The sequence below is a fragment of the Arachis hypogaea genome, chromosome 2 (assembly GCF_003086295.3).
Source record: "Arachis hypogaea cultivar Tifrunner chromosome 2, arahy.Tifrunner.gnm2.J5K5, whole genome shotgun sequence".
Taxonomy (NCBI): Eukaryota; Viridiplantae; Streptophyta; class Magnoliopsida; order Fabales; family Fabaceae; genus Arachis; species Arachis hypogaea.
Window position 1 is genome coordinate 6,932,990 of NC_092037.1, and position 20,266 is coordinate 6,953,255.

The window sequence follows — 20,266 nt, forward strand, 5'->3', positions numbered from 1 at the left end:
TATGTTTTGCATTTAGCCGCCCTTTTGCGTCCTTCCGTGTAATTCTATATACTCAATGAAATAAAATGGTTTATATTATTATCATTGTTTGATAATACAAAAAATTTAGTCAAAATTAGTCATATTTTAGTATTACCGTTAATATTATTATAGTTATCAAACGACTTACTCTAAAAATTTTAAAGGATTAAAAGATATATATGAATAATTATATTTCTAATAATACGCTATATTCCTTCACATAAAAATCTCTTTGAATTCCTATAAATTTTGCATAGAATTTGTTTTTTTCTTATTTTTTTTCTTATGCTAAAACTTTATTTCTTAGAGTCAACAAAGAAATGACACAATGCCATAAAATCATTTTAATCATAAAAATTTTGATATTATATCATAAAATTATTTAAAAAAAGTTAAATTGATAAAAAAGACACAAATAATTATATCTCTAACGCGTTCTTTCACAAACAAATTTTTTTGGGTTTGCATGGGAATAAATTCTAGATTTATATATAAATCATAGAAACGGTAAATGTTCTTGGTATACCCAAGAATGAAGAATTGCATTTTATGCAGAGAATATGCAGAGATTTAGAAACTGAATATACTTCTATATTTAATATGTAATTCACACCTATTACAATATAGCATACTTCCATATATACATATTTCAGGGATGCATCAGCATAACTAATTGATAGAAATCTAAATTCCTCTTAACAGAATTATAACTAATTCAAACTGATTCTAACTAATTCTAGTTAACTTATCACACACATCACTAATCTCTTCCCTTAACACCCCTCTCAAGCTTAGTTGGGATTTGATTCCCAACCTAAGCTTGGACTTAAATCCAAGCGATCAAAAGCTTAGACGACAATGGTTTAGACAATAGGTCTGCTACTTGATCTTGTGTCGGCAGATTAACAACAAATACTTGTTTCTGGTTGACAAGCTCCCGAAAAAAATGCAGGTCAGTTTCAAGATGTTTACATCTGCTATGCATAACTGGATTTGCTGCCTACATGTACTTTGATTATCGCAGTAAATAATAGGTGTAATCATTTGTGGTACTTGTAGTTCCTTTAAGAGATTCTGAATTGCCATAATCTCTGTTTGAGCCGATGTAACTGCACGATACTCTACTTCCATGGTTGATCTGCTCACCTTAGACTGTTTTCCACACTTCCAGGCTATTAATTACTCTCTAACAACACCAAATATCCACTCACAGATCTTCTATCATCCAAATTTGTCGCCCAATCTGCATCAGCAAAAGAAATAATTCGATAGTCAGTGCATTTGCTAAATATCATTCCTTGATTCATACTACCTTGAAGATATCTCAATATTCACTTGACTGCTTTTCATTGTTCAACCGTAGGTCTGCTCATGATCTAGGAACACTTGTTCACTACAAAGGCAATGTCTGGCCTTGTTATAGTAAGATATTGAAGAGCACCTATAATGGACCTATACTTCTTTGGATCTTCAAACACCTCTGAATCATTCTTGTGTAACCTTAATGAAGACACCATAGGAGTGGGCATAGGTTTAGATTGATGCATCCCTGCTCTTTACAGTAAGTCATTAGTGTATTTTGTTTGTGTAAGTAGGAGTTTGTTACTATCCAAAAATTCAGCTTCCAGGCCCAAGAAGTAATTAAATTTGCCTAAATCATTCAAAGAAAATTTGTTATTCAATGAAGCAATTAAATCATCAATTTCAATAGGATTAGAACCTGTTATAATAATATCAGCAACATAGATAATCATATATATAACTGACCCAGATGACTTTCTAATAAACAAGGCAACATCAAAAGTAGATGTATAAAAGTAAACTTCTTCAATGTTTGGGATAGAGTCTTATACCAAGCCCTTGGTACTTATTTGAGACCGTAGATTGCCTTATGCAGTTTGCAAACTTGGTTAGAGTTCTGAACAGCGTAGCCAATAGGTTGTTTTATGTATACTCGATTTTCTAAATGTCCGTTAAAGAATGCATTGTCCAAATTAAATTGTCTCATCATTATTTTTCTACACTTCTATATTTATCTAAGACAACAATTGTATTGTTAAAGGGATTTTTGAGGCAGAAGATATCATCAGGTCAAGGGCTTGCATTCATACTTGCTAGTGGATCTGGTACAATTCTCTTCCCTATTAGTCTGGTACAGTGCTTAAAATGCTACTTATGGAAGAAATAAAGTCAATTGCAACTGTTTCTTCCTTTTTTAATTTATCTTCCAACTTTTAAATGTCATTTTTGAATAAGGTCTATGCCAATAGTATTTTTTTTGGATAATTACTATAATATTACTTTATTGCTTATCTTGGTTATCCTTAGGTTTTGTTTATTGCTAATTGTACAGAAAAATCTTGAGGGCAGTAAAATTCTAGCAGTTGATGTTTCATGCTCCATTCCAATTTATTGCTATTTCTTGAGAAAAAAATGGGTTTTGTTATTGATTGAGCTAATAGCTATTATACTTATTATTTTTTCAATTATGGTTATTGATTCTTATTGTCTTGATTTTTGTTATTTTTATTATGTTTGAGTTCTGGCTGATTAGTCATTATTATTATTATTATTATTATTATTATTATTATTATTATTATTATTATTATTATTATTATTATTATTATTACTTTTTTTCAAAATAAGTTTTGTGGAAAACCACCTTGCAAAGATGGCAGCGGTGGGCGTTGCGGGTGGCAACGTCTAGGGACGGCGTAGCCAACGGCGGTTGGGTTGGCGTAGGCAGAGGCAAAGGCAGAGGTGGAGATGATGGTATGTTCTTTTTTAAAACAATGGACTTTCATTAACTATGAACCCAATGCTTAGCTGGGAAATTTGCATGAAACATTAAGGTTCCAACAATCTCAACAAGGTGTCTATTCTTTCTCTTTGCTATCAGACTCTGCTAGAGAGTATGTGGACAAATTAGCTGATGTAAAAAATTGCAAGGTTACATAAGAAAAAGGATCAAAAGAAAAGTTTTCTTTCGCATCACCACTAATAGAGTGAGTTAGGAAAGTGTCTAGAAGAGTGTCAAAACTAGAAGTGGTTACTGATCTGTTAAGACAGTGTCAGTAACGACAATTCCATCTAGCCAACTCGGACTTTTTTAACTGGCTTAAATGTGACCCTTCTGTCCCTCTTCATTCTATACTTAAAAAAGACTTTACTTGGATTTTAATCTTGAATTTGGTTAGTACATGATCTATTATTCACTTAAGCTTTTGTAGAAATTCGTATTTTGATACAATATTAAGGCCTTTGTTTCCAATGTAGTCATGTGTTTGATCCTTTCCACTTATTCTTCATTATTATATTAACAGAAAACATGCATTCTGATACTTGAAAGATTTCTTTGGCATACTTTAGTTCTTTATAGTTCTTAATACTTTAGTTCTTTATTCTTATTCTTATTTTTTTTCAAAACAGGTGTTGGGGACGACCTTCTAATGATGTTGATCGATGTTGTGGATGTTGTTGAAGGGGCTACCTGGGGAGGCAAAGGCAAGGGCCTAGGGAGGCGACGACAGGGGCCGGGGCCGCGTCGGGGGTGGCATGCGCCGAGGGCGGCGTAGCCAACGATGGTCTGGGGGTCGGGTTGGCATAGGCAGAGGAAGAGGCTGAGATCTCGGTATGTTATCTTTTAAAAAATGGACTTTCATTACCTACACAAAAAATGGACTTCCATTAACTATCAACCCAAAGCTTAGCTGGAAAATTTGCATGAAACATTAAAGTTCAAGCAATCTCAACAAGGTGTCTATTCTTTTTCTATGCTATCCCAGTCTGCTAGGGAGTATGTGGACGACTAATGCAAAAAACTACAATGTTACATAAGAAGAAGGATCAAAAGAAAAGTTTTCTTTTGCATCGTCACTAATAGAATGAGTTAGCAAAGTGTCTAGAAGAGTGTCAAAGCTAGAAGTGGTTACTGATCTGTTAAGACAATGCCAGTAAGGACAATTCCATCTAGCCAACTCAGATTTTTTTAACTGGCTCAAGTGTGACCCTTCTGCCCCTCTTCATTCTATACTTAAAAAGACTTTACTTAGGTTTTAATATCGAATTTGGTTAGTACATGATCTATTATTCCCTTAAACTTTTGTGGGAATTTGTATTCTAACGCAATCTTAAGGCCTTTTTTTCTAATGTAGTCATGTGTTCGATTCTTTCCACTTATTCTTCATAATTCTAATAAGAGCAAACATGCATTCTGATAGTTGAAAGATTTCTTTGGCAGACGTTAGTTCTTTATAGTTCTGAATACTTTAGTTCTTTATTGTTAATCTTAAATTTTTTCAAAACAGGTGTTGGGACGACCTTCTAATGCGGATAGTCGATGCTGCAGAGGATGATGAAGGCACTGCCTGAGGAGGCGACGCCCAGGGGTTAGTACCGGGGCGGCGTCGCGGGTGACATGCGCCGGAGCCGGCGTAGTCAACGCCACCCCGGTGGATTGGTTGGCAAAGGCGGAGGTGGAGATGATATGCTATTTTTTTTTTGAAAAATGGACTTTCATTAACTATACAAAAAATGGACTTTCATTAACTATGAACCCAATGCTTTGTTGGAAAATTTACATGAAACATTATGGTTCCAGCAATTTCAATAAGGTGTCTATTCTTTCTCTTTGCTATCCCAGTCTGCTAGGGAATATGTGGAAAAATTAATTGATACGAAAAATTGTAATGTTACATAAGAAGAAGGATCAAAAGAAAAGTTTTCTTTCGCATCGTCACTAATAGAGTGAGTTAGGGAAGTGTCTAGAAGAGTTTCCAAGCTAGAAGTGGTTACTGATCTGTTAAGACAGTGCTAGTAAGAAAATTCCATCTAACCAACTCAGATTTTCTTAACTAGCTCAAGTGTGACCCTTCTGTCCCTCTTAATTCTATACTTAAAAAGACTTTACTTGGGTTTTAATCTCGAATTTGGGCAGTACATTTTCTATTATTCGCTTAAGCTTTTGTGGGAATCCGTATTTTGACACAATATTAAGGCATTTGTTTCCAATGTAGTCATGTGTTCCTTTCCACTTATTCTTAATAATTCTATTAAGAGCAAACATGCATTTGGATAGTTGAAAGATTTCTCTGGCATACGTTAGTTCTTTATAGTTCTTAATACTTTAGTTCTTTATTGTTATTCTTATTTTTTTTTTCAAAACAGGTGTTGGGGATGACCTTCTAATGCGAGCGGTCGATGCTGCGGAGGATGTTGAAAGGACTGCCTGGGGAGGCAACGGCAGTGGCCAGGGCCGGGGCGGCGTCGCGGTTGACATGTGCCGGGGCCGGTGTAATCAACGATGCCCCGAGGGATGGGTTGGCAGAGGCAGAGGCGGAGGCGGAGATGGTATGTTATTTTTCTAAAAAATGGACTTTCATTAACTATAAAAAATAGACTTTTATTAACTATGAACCTAATGCTTAGCTGGAAAATTTGCATGAAACATTAAGGTTCCAGCAATCTTAGCAAGGTGTCTATTCCTTCTCTTTGCTATCCCAGTCTGCTAGGGAGTATGTGGACAAATTAATTGATGCAAAAATTTGCAATGTTACATAAGAAGAAGGATAAAAAAAAGTTTTCTTTCGCATCGTCACTAATAGAACGAGTTAGGGAAGTGTTTAGAAGAGTGCCCAAGCTAGAAGTGGTTACTGATCTGTTAATAGAGTGCCAGTAAAAAAAATTTCATCTAGCCAACTCGAATTTTTTTAACTGGCTCAAGTGTGATCCTTTTGCCCCTCTTCATTCTATACTTAAAAAGATTTTACTTGAATTTTAATCTCGAATTTGGTGAGTACATGATCTATTATTCGCTTAAGCTTTTGTGGGAATCCGTATTTTGACACAATATTAAGTTCTTTGTTTCCAATGTAGTCATGTGTTCAATCATTTCCACTTATTCTTATAATTCTATTAAGAGCAAACATGAATTCGGATAGTTGAAAGATTTCTGTGTCATATGTTAGTTCTTTATAGTTCTTAATACTTTAGTTCTTCATAGTTATTCTTATTTTTTTTCAAAACAGATGTTGGGGATGACCTTCTAATGCGGGTGGTCGATGCTGCGGAGGATGTTGAAGGGACTGCTTGGGGAGGTGACGACAGGGGCCAAAGCGGGGGCGACGTTGCGGTTGACATGCGCCGGGGCCGGCGTAGTCAACGACGCCCCGAGGGATGGGTTGGCAGAGGCGGAGGCGGAGATGGTATGTTATTTTTTAAAAAAATGGACTTTCATTAACTATGAACCCAATGCTTAGCTGAAAAATTTGCATGAAACATTAAGGTTCCAGCAATCTCAACAAGGTGTCTATTCTTTCTCTTCGCTATCCCAGTCTGCTAGGGAGTATGTGGACAAATTAATTGATGCAAAAAATTACAATGTTACATAAGAAGAAGGATCAAAAGAAAAATTTTCATTCGTATTGTCACTAATAGAGTGAGTTAGGAAAGTGTTTAGAAGAGTGCCCAAGCTTGAAGTGGTTACTGATCTGTTAAGATATTGCCAGCAAGGACAATTCTATCTAGCCAACTCGAATATTTTTAACAGGCTTAAGTGTGACCCTCCTGTCCCTCTTTTTTCTATACTTAAAAAGACTTTACTTGGGTTTTAATATTGAATTTTTTCAGTACATGATGTATTATTCGCTTAAACTTTTGTGGAAATTCGTATTTTGACACAATATTAAGGCCTTTGTTTCCACTTATTCTTCATAATTCTATTAAGAGCAAACATGCATTCTGATGGCTGAAAGATTTCTCTGACATACGTTAGTTCTTTATAGTTCTTAATACTTTAGTTCTTTATTATTATTCTAATTTTTTTTCAAAACAGGTGTTGGAGACGACCTTCTAATGCGGGCGGTCGATGCTGCAGAGGATGTTGAAGGGACTGCCTGGGGAGGCAACGGCAGGGACCAGGGTCTGGGCAGCGTCGCGATTGACATGCGTCAGGGCCGGCATAGTCAACGCCGCCTCGGGGGATGGATTGGCAGAGGCGGAGGCAGAGATGGTATGCTATTTTTTTTTTTAAAAAATGAACTTTCATTAACTATAAAAAAATGGACTTTCATTAACTATGAACCCAATACTTAGCTGGGAAATTTGCATGAAACATTAAGGTTCCAGCAATCTTAGCAAGGTGTCTATTCCTTCTCTTTGCTATCCCAGTCTGCTAGGGAGTATGTGGACAAATTAATTGATGCAAAAAATTACAATGTTACATAAGAAGAAGGATCAAAAGAAAAGTTTTCTTTTGGATCGTCACGAATAGAGCGAGTTATGGAAGTGTCTAAAAGAGTGCCCAGGCTAGAAGTGGTTACTTATCTGTTAAGATAGTGCCAGCAATGACAATTGTAACTAGCCAACTCGGATTTTCTTAACTAGCTTAAGTGTGACCCTCCTGCCCCTCTTTATTCTATATTTAAAAAGACTTTACTTGGGTTTTAATCTCGAATTTGGTCAGTACATGATCTATTATTCGCTTAAGGTTTTGTGGAAATCCGTATTTTGACACAATATTAAGGCCTTTGTTTTCAATGTAGTCATGTGTTCGATCTTTTTCACTTATTCTTCATAATTTTTTTAAGAGCAAACATGCATTCGGATAGTTGAAGGATTTCTCTGGCATATGTTAGTTCTTTATAGTTCTTAATACTTTAGTTCTTTATAGTTATTCTTATTTTTTTTAAAACAGGTGTTGGGGACGACCTTCTAATACGGGCGGTCGATGTTGCGGAGGATGTTGAAGGGACTGCCTGGGAGGCGACGACAGGGGTCAAAGCGGGGGCGGCGTCGCGCTTGACATGCGTCGGGACCGGTGTAATCAACGCCGCCCCGGGAGATGGGTTGGTAGAGGCGGATGCGGAGATGATATGTTATTTTTAAAAAAAAATGGACTTTCATTAACTATAAAAAAATGGGCTTTCATTAACTATGAACCCAGTGCTTAGCCGGAAAATTTGCATGAAACATTAAGGTTCCAGCAATCTCAACAAGGTGTCTATTCTTTCTCTTTGCTATCCCAGTCTGCTAGGAAATATGTGGACAAATTAATTGATGCAAAAAATTGCAATATTACATAAGAAGAAGGACCAAAAGAAAAGTTTTCTTTCGCATCTCACTAATAGACTGAGTTAGGAAAGTGTCTAGAAGAGTGCCCAAGTTAGAAGTGGTTACTGAACTGTTAAGACAGTGCCACTAAGAAAAATTTCATCTAGCCAACTTGGATTTTCTTAACTGGCTCAAGTGTGACCCTTCTGCCCCTCTTCATTCTATACTTAAAAAGATTTTACTTGGGTTTTAATCTCGAATTTGGTCAGTACATGATCTATTATTCGCTTAAACTTTTGTGAGAATCCATATTTTGACACAATATTAAGGCCTTTGTTTCCAAAGTTTTAATTTACCACAATTTTTTTTGCAAGTTCCCATTCCTCATTACTTGGCACACTTTTATAATTGGAGTCTTTTTATTTTAGTCGAGCAAAGATATCTCTGTACAACCATGCAGTTTCTAACATCACATAAGTGGAATTCCATCTAGTCATATAATCAAGAGATAATTTTTTGGTAACGAGAACACCTGACTTACTACACCAACTCACAAAGATTTTATGTCTTTTACTAGTTGAAGTCCAATACACTATACTATTACGAATTTTATCCACAGTATTTTTAACTAAATTGAAACCATCCTTCACAATTAGGTTTAAAATATGAGCACAGCAACGCATATGCAATAACTTACCCTCTAACAACAAATAATTTGAGTCTAAACGCTCCAACAACACATCAATCTTAGCATCATTTGTAGAATAGTTAATAATTTTCTATCTAAATTATTATAAATAAAGTTGAAAATTATTATAAATATATCAGATAAAAAAATATCACAAGTACATTAAGCATTAGAAAGCATATCTAGAAGCAAAGTTTAAGGTATTACCTCAATACTCGCATTTGCAAATTCCATGAAGTATCAATATAGTGTGTTGTAACAACCATGTATCCTTTTTCCTGGTTGGAAGTCCACATGTCAGTTGTAATAGCCATTTGACTATCATTTGCATCCATCATCTTGTTTATGTTAAGCTTCTCCACTTCGTACATTTCAAGGATATCCTTCTTGATTGTGTTTCAGCTCGTCATCTTAAACGTTGGTTGAATTGAAGCAAACACTTCTCTTGTTGCAACATGGTCCACATATGACAAAGGATACTCATGCATACAAATGGACTTGGCAATCAATTTTCTTGTGTGAGATGCATCAAATATAAAAGCATCTGAACTATTCTTTCCATGTCTTTGAAGAGATTCGTCAATTGTTGATTGTCTTGAATTTGCTAATTTTATTCTCTTACAATAATAGAGCACATGTTTCTTCAAATTTGTAGTCCCATTCCTTGGATTTGCACCAAGAACAGATTTACAATAGTTGTACTTTACCTTCCATTCTTCTCTCTCTTTATATCTACTAAAGTATTGTCAATAAACACTTTTCAATAAAGATTTGTTGCTATTTTCACTCGAGGCAGACTCGTCTAGAACAAAATTAACGTTTCTTCAACAAGTATTTTTTTTTGTTGTTCTTGAGCCACTATATCCATATTGATACTATCCATTATTACTTACATAATAGTAAAATAAATAATTAAATATTAAAAATTTAAGCATGTTGAAAAATAATTAAGATTAAGAGAAACCATTTATACATAAAAAATTTAGGAATCCAATTTTTATACATAAAATTTATCAAACTAAATTTACTATGTATCCAATCTATCTTCGCTCTTTCTTTCAATTACAAATTTCTCTAAAAAAAAAATAATATCCTTTTATAAAAATTAAAAATTTCTTTTATGATCGGACTCCATATTAAAAAATCGTATGTAATTAAATTGATTTTTTATCGATTTTTGCCGAGTTCCGACCCTACTTATTTGAGGGCCTTATTTTTGTATATATGACTACTTCCTCAATGTTAGATAAATAATAAATATGCAAGCTGCACATTAATTAATTTAATTTCTGCAAAATTGATTATTGAAAATAAAGTTACTGGAAGCAAATGCAACTAGAAGACTAGCTATGATCAGTTGCAGATATATATGACCTTGATTGTTAGCAAAAAGGGAAAAAAATGAAAGTTCTGAGAAGCTAAGGAAATTGAGCATTTATGATTTTAAATTCAAAGCGTACAGTTATGCATGGTACCATATAGACACTGACTAAAAATGTTGTTAATAATGTCACTATCTCATTGGATGCTGTGCTTAATTTTAAAAATATTACAAGATGCGTTTTTTTTTTTTTTTTTGATAAAATTACAAGATGCATTTTAAGTATACTAAAGTTCTACATGTTCTTCTAGTGTTTTTAATTATTGAGTTCAATAGTAAAATTAATTTTAATTATTAATCTAGTTATGATACAACTTTTTTCAATAAATAATTATATATATAATTAAGATCAATTATTGAAATTAGTCAAATTACTGTAACATTCGAAATCATAGTACATTTAAAACGTTTCCTAATATTATATACCTTGTTCATAACTATGAGAAAAAGATGATGCAAAAGGTAAAAAATTATTTGAATTCTTAATTTTTTTTGCTGAAGTCCACGTACTTAATTATTGTTAAAAGAAATAAAATTTGGTTGGTTAAGGAATTAACTCACTAGTTCGTTTAAGTATTGAGAATTTGAATCTCGTTGTCTTATACATACAGCAATCCATTAGTTAGCGACAAATTTTTAAATAAAACTCATATTCGCAATGGATTAGTTCTTAACTTATCAAACTATAAAAAATACCATTGCCAACCAACCAAAAAAATTAGGTCAAAGGAAGGTGTTTAATTAATTGTCTTTCTCACAGTATATATATTAAAAAAATGAGAAATGATAATGATAATGTCTCGAGATAGATAGCTCCATTTTAATAAAAATGAGAGTAACTGCCCGATAATTCTCAATTTCCTTTAGCTTCTCAGAACTTTCATTTTCGCTAACAAACACATAGTCTAAATAATTTGCTTACATATATTACATTTGCTTTGCTTTCAGTAATTAATTTTTATTGTGTCAATCATGAATTCGCCGGAAATTAAATTAATTAATGCATTTGCAGCTTTCATTTGTTTATTTATATCATGATACTATTTTTTTAAAATTAATTGATAAAAAATAATATATATAATTATATTTCTAATATACCTATTTAAATAAAAATGGTTTAATTACTCTATTGGTTCTTATAGTTGCAAGATTTTTAATTAAGTTTTTATATTTTTTCTTTTTAATTGGGTTCTTGTACCAATTTTTTTTTAATTTGGTTCCTCTTAGTAGTAATTGGCTTAATTGTATAAGGACCCAACTAAAAAAAAATAATACAGGAACTCAAATATAAAAAAAATGTAGGGACTTAATTAATAAAAAATTTAGTGCAAATACTCAATTAAAAAGAAAAAAGGTATAGAGACCTAATTAAAATTTTTATGAAATTGTAAAAACTAACAGAATAATTAAATCAATAAAAAATTTATTTATTTTTTATATAAATTTGTTTTATTTTTTTATTTATTTTATGCTATTTTTTCTAACTGAAGATCAAATTCTGAAGTTATATATATTAGTTTAGAACGATTTAAAATATACTTGGGCTTGAGGACCACACATAAACATCATTTTTCGCTAGTATTTACCTGGTACCATACATATATGCTGGCAGCCTTTGAAAGATTCTCAGCACGTACTTTCATTTTTTATTACAAGTAATAACCTTGCAATGATTAATGCTTCTATATTCATCTATCTATATAAACCCACTTAGATAGGGATTGATATATACATTTGTATACACCAAGCATAAAGCATACAAAAGATAATATGGGTGGTTTAATGTTCTTGTTGGCGCTGTCTTTGAGTAGTGTTGTTATTATCCAAACAAGTGAGGGTCAGATATGTTTACCCAAGAAACATGCATCCTTATTTGTATTTGGAGATTCATTATTTGACATTGGAAACAACAATTATATCAATACAACAACTCCGTTTCAGGCAAATTATCCTCCCTATGGAATAACCCTCTTCAAGTATCCAAGTGGAAGATTTTCTGATGGACGTATGATTCCAGATGTCATTGGTGAGCACTGATTTTTATTTTTTTGACATTTATTATTAGATACTATTTTTTTTAATTTAAATTGATAGAAGAAGATAATATAAATAGTTATATTTTTATAATTTTTATAATTTTTTTATTTTGTTATTTATTTTATATTATTATTTTTATTAAAATATTATTAGAATTATTAGTAGTTGGGAGTCAAGTCACTGAGTCAGTAATGACTAATAGTTAGTAGATAAATATTTATGAAGTTAATTAAAAAAATCTTTATAAATAGCATGACTTTTGTATAATGTAAAATAATTTCAACATAATAACTTTACATATAATATTATCTTCATATATTCTGTTTTTTTCTCATAAATTTAACAATTTTTTTGAGATTTACTAAATATTAAACTCTAGACCTGTTAAACACATAACTCTAATATTATATTATAATATTATTTTTTTTAAGTTTATGCTAATAAAAAAAACTTCATAAATATTTATATCTCTACGTTATCATAAACCATTTGACTAATGAGGAGTTAATAATGTGTGCGTAGCTGAGCTTGCAAAGTTGCCGCTGCTTCCACCATATCTTCATCCTGGAAACCCTGATTTCACCTATGGAGTCAATTTTGCCTCTGGAGGCTCTGGTGCTCTGCTTCAAACTGCTCAAGGATCTGTAATTATTTCATATTTCCGTAATAAAATGATATTTTTTTAAGGGTATTTTGATATATTTTCTAAAAATCTTATGTTTATTATAACAACTATTTATATAATTTAGCGACTGATTTTATTTTTTATTTTTTAATATCTTGACTTAGTGAATTAAATATTTAAGCATAGAAATATAGAATGTAAAGGTAAAAGTGGTGATATGGACCACTTACCATGCATGATTGAAATAGAATAGAGAAATTCTAAGAGCTCAGCAGATTTTGTGTTTTTAGTCATCAATTAGCCATCAATAATATTTTTAATGGTGTGAGATTGCATCGTAAAATCATTCAATTTTCTTTTGATGGTTAAGTGCTGGCCAGAATTTAACAAAAATACTGGCCTAGCACTCCTCAATAGAATATTATATCAATGAAGCTAAGGTTTTTAATTAATTTCTTTGTTGACATATATATAGGTGATAGACCTTCACACTCAGGTGAAATATTTCAAAAATGTAAAGAAAATATTAAGGGAGAAAATAGGAAATGAAGAAGTAGAGGCACTGCTCAAAAGATCTGTGTACTTTCTGAATGTTGGAAGCAATGATTATGGTGGCCTTTTGAATGTTGCAAACTCCACTGTGAGCCTATTGCCGGTTGATAAACAACAATTTGTTGGTTTTGTCATTGGAAACCTTACAAATGCCATTAAAGTATGTAAACATATATTTTCAATATTGCTAGGTAGATATATCTTTAATTATAAACTTGTTCTTAATTCTAAACTTTAATTGATATATAGGAAATTTATGAGCAAGGTGGAAGAAAGTTTGGTTTTTTAAATGTGGGTCCTATAGGGTGTTCTCCAGTCATAAGGGCTCAGAACAATGGAAGCAAATGCTTTGATGAGATTTCAGCAGTTGCAAGGTTACATAATATTCAACTCTCAAAGATGATTCTGAAGCTTAAGAAACAGCTCAATGGATTCAAATATTCAGTCCATGATTTCTATGCTTCACTTTCTCCAGTTATCAAAAATCCTTCAAAATATGGTATTATTATTCATCCTTGCGGTTCTTTTAACTTGATTCAATTGAATAATGCACAATTATATTTAAAAATTTCTTAAAATTGACATTTATTGTTACTGATTATAAAAAAAATAAAAATAAAAATATTATAATAAAAAAAGTTTAATAATTAAATGACAGTCAAAAATATTTTTTAATAACTAAATATTTTTTATAATTGATAATGACAAAAATATCCCACTAAAATAACTATGTTTAATGACTGTTAAAATAGTTTTTTATCTTTTTTTTTTCGGTAGTGAATTGAGCAGGTTAGTTGGATAAAGTTAGAATTAGTTTAGGTTAAATTATTAATTTTACTAGGTTTTATAGTTTGACTAAACTTATAATCGAGTTCTTATAGTTTAAAATTTTTCAATTAGATCTTGTTTTAAATTTTGTAATTAGTTTTTTGTCGTGCAAAAAACGTTAGAATTAATCATTTTTTTCTCAAATTAAGGACACCCATACTTAAGTACTAAATTTGTAAACCTGAATTTCCTTTCATTTTTAAAATATTTTGTTAATTCTAAAATTTTTGATACAACAAAAATTTAATTATAAAATTTAAAATAATATAAAAAATCCAATTAAAAACTTTTAAACTGACATAATAATTATAAAGCAAGTACAGGACCACTTATGCATAATGCTAAAATCTTAAAATACAATAATTATTATTAGTATATGCCCTTAATTGAAATGCATATATGTTGGAATTAAAATGAAGGTTTCAAAGGAGGAAGTGGGGGATGTTGTGGAAGTGGACCATTAAGAGGATTTGATGCGTGTGGTGGGAACAAAGGGATCAAAGAATATGAATTATGTGACAATCCAAATGATTATATCTTCTTTGATGCTCGTCATTTTACGGATAAAGCTAGCCAGTACTTTGCTCACCTCATTTGGGATGCCAACTACACTCTCAATAAGCCTTACAATCTCAACACACTCTTTCAACTCTCATCTCAATAATAATCATCTTCATCAAGATATATATCTCCTCATTATTTGATTTACCAACTTATTTTGTTATTCTTGCATTGTCTTTTGGTTAATTAAATAAAATGTATGTATTATTCATCCGCTATATACGTACATGTTTTGTGTGCTGTTTAACCCTGTAATTCCATATACTCAATGAAATAAAAACGGTTATGGCTTTTATGGTACAATACAATTTATTATCACCTTCTTTAGTCCTTAGTCTCATAATATATATTTGTGTGCTATTTGTTAGAGATATAACTATTTATATTGTCTTCTTCTATCATAAATTTTTGGGATAAGTGATTTTATAATATGATATCAAAAAAAAAATACCTATGCAAAAATTAAATTTTTAGTACGAATGGTTTACACTTGTTTAATCCATGGCCAAAATGCATAAACTTCCCTTTTAACTACAACATCCGTCCCTTAAGAACTTTGAGAAGATGCATTTACCACATATGTTTTTCTAATTAATACACTTCTTACTAATGTTCTTGAATCAATGTCACCATTTGAAGTGTTCTTAGTATCCCTTTTATGCAGCATTGTTCAAATTCATCATTTACCCTGCAACTTCAACTACTAGTTGTTAGGAGATTAGTTGTTTCTTTTATTGGTTTGTTAGTTAGTGATAATAGTTGGCCTCTGTAACCATATTCTGTTATATATATATATAACCAAGTACGTTGCATCAGTTGCATACCAGTCTTATGTCCGAAGTCATCAGTTAACTCGAATATGCTTACCTCTAAAAAACAGTTTCCGATGCATCAATTGCATACCAGTTTTATGGCCGAAGTCATATCAGTTGATTTGAATATGCTTTCCCCCATAACATAATTTTCAGTTGTGGGCGTCCCCACTCACATTTTCATTTTCCCTTTTGTAAACCTTTTTCAAATTTTTCCTCTGTTTCACTTCCTTAATTAGCCACTCCTTTACCAGTTCATAATCACAATACATATAGAACACTACTTCCAATGTAATTTTCTCATATACAGTTTAAGTTTTGAAAAGTACACATGCCAAAGAACATTGACAAAAAGTGAATTAAAAAATGGGACTCAGAATACACTTACGTATTGGCTTAAATCAGCAAGTAAATTTTTTATGATATCAAATTCTGAAAATTCATACACCCTATATAAACAACTAGAGCTACATATATACTATATATATATATATATATATATATATATATATATTATGGTACATACATGAACCAAAAAAAAAAAAATGAGCATGGCAGTTAGTTCATCAAGGATTCAACTACTACTACCTTTGGTGGTTGGCTATGCAATAAACCTGGCCATAAGCCATGGCCAAATTTGTGTGGCACAATTAGAAGAAGAGTATGTTCCATTATTCATATTTCGTGATTCATTGTTTGATGTTGGGAACAACAACTACATTAATACCACAACAGACATGCAGGCTAATTTCTGGCCTTATGGCATCACTTCCTTTAAGTACCCCTCTGGAAGAGTTTCTGATGGACGCTTGATCCCAGATTTCATTGGTAATATAATAATTAGGATTTGGTTAATACATGTTCTAAACATACATTCAAAGTTTTATGGATGTAGTTAGCAATGTGTTTTAAAGATATATATATATATATTATTAGTAGAATTTTTTAAATTTTTAATTAAATAAATGTGCAAAAACTACATTGAAATTAAATTTTGCATATTTTTTTTAAATTTATTTTTTTAATTGATAATTTTAATATGTATTCTTATTAGAACAGATGTTAGCTAAATTCTTAAGATAATGATAGTACGTTTTTTTAATTTTTAATTTTAATAAAATACATAATAAATATATTTAAAATTTAAACTTTATATTTCTTATAAAAAATTCAATTAATAATTTTAACATCATATTAGCTAAATTCATTTAATAATCCTTTTGCAAAATAAAAATATTTTAAATAAAAATATATATTTTTGAAAAAGAGAGTGATTATAATAAAAAATACAAATAAAAACTTTTCATTCCAAAATAAAATTTGTCAATTTTTCTATTCATTTAAGAATTAGAAATGATAAAAATATAATGTAAAAACGAATTTTTTTAGTCTTATTTCTATATATTTGTTTATTTTTTTTATTTTTAAACATTTATCCAAGGACTAATACAAAATGTGACTTATATGTTTTATACAAGTATAGAATTTAAGTTTGATTTGTTCTCTGACATTTGCAGCTGAATATGCAAACATGGAGTTTATTCCACCATATTTACAAATTGGTAACCATCAATATAGTAAAGGAGCAAATTTTGCATCAGCTGGAGCTGGTGCTCTTGTTGAAACCAATCAAGGCTTGGTATGCAATAACTTATACGATAAAGTATATTTTTTGTCTTTAAAGTTTGTTAAAAATTTTAAAAATATTCTAAATTTTATTATTTCTATTTTATCTCAAAAAATTTTGATTTGCATCAAATATACCTCTAGCAACTATTTAAAATAAATTAGGATCAATTTAATAATAACTTCACAAGAACAACTTTTAATATAAACAAATCAAATATAATTATCATGCATTATTGTTAAATTCGTCCTTAACTTTTTGAAAATTTTTTTATCAAGTATATATTTGATTATAATTAAAATTTTCAGGAACAAAATTAAAATAAAATAAAATTTAAAGATATTTTAAAATTTTTTAATAAACTTTAGAAACAAAAAATATACTTTATTCTAATCCATATATATATATATATATATATATATATATATATATATATATATATATATATATATGCTTAAATTAAAATTGTGCTCTCTAGTGGTGAATTTCATATATGTATACATATGATTATATTATATTCTTCAGGTGATTGACCTTAGTAGCCAACTCAAATACTTCATTGAAGTTGAAACATTGCTGAAGCAGAAATTGGGAGACGAAGAAGCTAGGACATTATTGATATCTAAAGCTATCTACTTGTTTAGTATAGGGACCAATGATTATCTTGTTCCTTTCATTCCAAATATTTATTCAATCATTTTACAGAAGTACCCTCCACAAGTCTATGTGGATATGGTTCTAGGCAACTTGACCATTGTCATCAAAGTAAGCACCTAATAATTAATTATTTATTTAATTAATTAGTTAATTAACTAATTCCAAACTTGATTAATATTCGATAGCTACTTATATGAATATGTGAATATGTTTTTATACGAAGACAATAATTAAAATATTAACACGCATAATATTAAGAAGTTTAATCAAATATATTAAATCGTATAACGATTTTTAGTTATTATTTTTACATGAGACATACTCACGTAAGTAATAATTTTAATATTTATTTATTTAATACTTTGATTATTGGATTGTGGTCAATCATATGTTTATTGGGATTTCTTATTTTTCAGGAAATATATAAGAAAGGTGGGAGAAAATTTGGATTTCTAAATCTTTTTCCATTAGGGTGTTTCCCCGTAGCAAAAGCACTTAATCTAGAAATCAATAAAGATGGCTGTGTTGAAGAGATTATGGAAATTACTCAGCTACACAATGTTGCACTTAAGGAACTCCTTCAAAAGCTAGAAACTCAGCTACAAGGATTCAAGTATTCATATATTGATTTCCACACTGCCATTAGTGAAAGGATAAAAGATCCTTCAAAATATGGTAATTTTTTTTTTTAAATTTCACCCCTTTGATAATTAGGCTTAATTGTTTGCTTATGATAAATAAACTAAACATGCAATTAAAGATAACAAAATTAATATATGCATTTTTTTAACTATTTGAAACATTTAATAGGATTCAAGGAAAGCAAGATAGGATGTTGTGGTGGTGGTCCTTATAGGGGATTTCAAAGCTGTGGAGGGAAAAGAAGTGCGAAAGAGTATGAATTATGTGAGAATGTTGAAGAATACTTGATCTTTGATGCTGCTCATCCAACAGAGAAAGCTTATCATCAAATTGCTGAGCAAATGTGGAATGGAGATCACAACTTTGCAGGACCTTACAATCTCAGAGAGCTTCGTCAAACTTGAAAAAAATGCAATTAGCTATTTTATATATTGTTTTATGAAAAATGCTACATACACAAAATAAGTAAAGCTTGTATGTGTTAAAAGTGTCATGGATGTACAAGAATTACTGAGAGAAGTTAGTTAATAAGGATTAATTTTTTTTGTTTTTTTTTTGTTTCCTACGGCGGTACTGAGCTCCATTACCTACTTAAGTGAACTAATGAGCTAACCACTAGACCAACCCAACTTGGTTATCTTTATTTGTTATCATGATATATATTATGTGTTTTTGAGCAATAAACATAAGGCCCTCAATGGGTATGTCTAAAACGAGCTCAACCATTATGTGTTTATTGAATGAGCCACACTTATATAGGCCATTAGATTTTATTAGATGAAAATCAAAGGCTAATATAAAACAAGAGCATTGATGGACTCTAATAAATATAGAATATCCTAGTATATAAATAAATGCTTTAAATGACAATACTTTAATACACAATACTTTAAACGGCAACAAAATCTTTTATTCTTTAATAATTAAATATAAAATATATAAATACAAAATATATGAGTATTTTTTATTTAATAAAATTAATTATTATGCAAAACCTTTTTATAATATTAAAAAATTATATTAAAATAATATTTTAAACAGTAACATAAAAATATAAAATTATTAAAATTTATTTTATATTACTTAATAAATAATTAAATTATTATATTCAAAATTTATTAACTAATTATTTTTATTAAAGATATTATTATATAATATAATTTTTTATAAAAATATTTTTAAAAAATAATTTATTTAAAATATTATATATATTACATGAAAATATTATTTTTTTATTATTTTTTTTAGAAAAATAGAATAAATAATATAATTTTAAATACATACCTAAATAAAAAGGTTAATATTTTCATGTATTATATATAACGTTGTAAATAAATTTTACTTTTACAAATATTTTGATAAAAAATTATATTATAAAATAATATATTTAACAAAGTAATTAGTTAATAAATTTTAAATATAATAAACTAATTATTTGTCAAGTAATATAAAATAAACGTTATTTATTTTATATTTTTTGTTGTAGTTTAAAATATCTTTTTAATATTATAAAAAAAATTGTATATAATAATTAATCTTAATGAATAAAAAAACTTATATTTTTGTATTTATATTTTATATTTTTTAAAACAAAATTTTTTTATCTTTATATAATAAAATATGTGATAATGTGGTAAAACGGGTTGAATTCGTCCGGCCGACCCGTCGAACTCGTTAAAAAATGTGGGTTGGGTTAGAATTTGAAACCTGTCAAATTAAAAAAAATCGCTAAATTATGTATATATGTTCCAATTATGTGATTTTATTTATTTTATTTTACAATTTC

The 20,266-nt window shown here is 29.9% G+C and overlaps 2 protein-coding genes across 2 annotated transcripts; both read left to right on the forward strand.

Moving 5' to 3' along the window:
* Window positions 1–11,864: 11,864 nt before the first annotated feature.
* On the forward strand, window positions 11,865–14,960 carry LOC112718091 (GDSL esterase/lipase 1). The gene is made up of 5 exons (XM_025769997.3): window positions 11,865–12,165; window positions 12,699–12,820; window positions 13,277–13,513; window positions 13,603–13,852; window positions 14,601–14,960. The coding sequence occupies exons 1-5, from the start codon at window positions 11,910–11,912 to the stop codon at window positions 14,843–14,845; spliced, it is 1,110 nt and encodes a 369-aa protein (XP_025625782.1). The 5' UTR covers window positions 11,865–11,909; the 3' UTR covers window positions 14,846–14,960.
* A 1,124-nt stretch (window positions 14,961–16,084) lies between these two features.
* On the forward strand, window positions 16,085–19,243 carry LOC112718102 (GDSL esterase/lipase 1-like). The gene is made up of 5 exons (XM_025770005.2): window positions 16,085–16,382; window positions 17,072–17,193; window positions 17,707–17,946; window positions 18,255–18,513; window positions 18,649–19,243. Exons 1-5 carry the CDS (start codon window positions 16,100–16,102, stop codon window positions 18,882–18,884), a joined length of 1,140 nt encoding a protein of 379 aa, XP_025625790.1. The 5' UTR covers window positions 16,085–16,099; the 3' UTR covers window positions 18,885–19,243.
* The last annotated feature ends 1,023 nt before the right edge of the window (window positions 19,244–20,266 follow it).

What these genes read in the sequence shown, in the direction of transcription:
- LOC112718091 (XM_025769997.3), top strand. Translation starts at nt 11,910, where the DNA reads ATGGGTGGTTTAATGTTCTTGTTGGCGCTGTCTTTGAGTAGTGTTGTT. An exon ending in ACCTTACAAATGCCATTAAA is followed by an intron (nt 13,514 to 13,602) that starts GTATGTAAACAT and finishes ATTGATATATAG; the next exon opens with GAAATTTATGAGCAAGGTGG. An exon ending in CAAAAATCCTTCAAAATATG is followed by an intron (nt 13,853 to 14,600) that starts GTATTATTATTC and finishes ATTAAAATGAAG; the next exon opens with GTTTCAAAGGAGGAAGTGGG.
- LOC112718102 (XM_025770005.2), top strand. Translation starts at nt 16,100, where the DNA reads ATGAGCATGGCAGTTAGTTCATCAAGGATTCAACTACTACTACCTTTG. An exon ending in CTTGATCCCAGATTTCATTG is followed by an intron (nt 16,383 to 17,071) that starts GTAATATAATAA and finishes TGACATTTGCAG; the next exon opens with CTGAATATGCAAACATGGAG. An exon ending in AAAAGATCCTTCAAAATATG is followed by an intron (nt 18,514 to 18,648) that starts GTAATTTTTTTT and finishes AACATTTAATAG; the next exon opens with GATTCAAGGAAAGCAAGATA.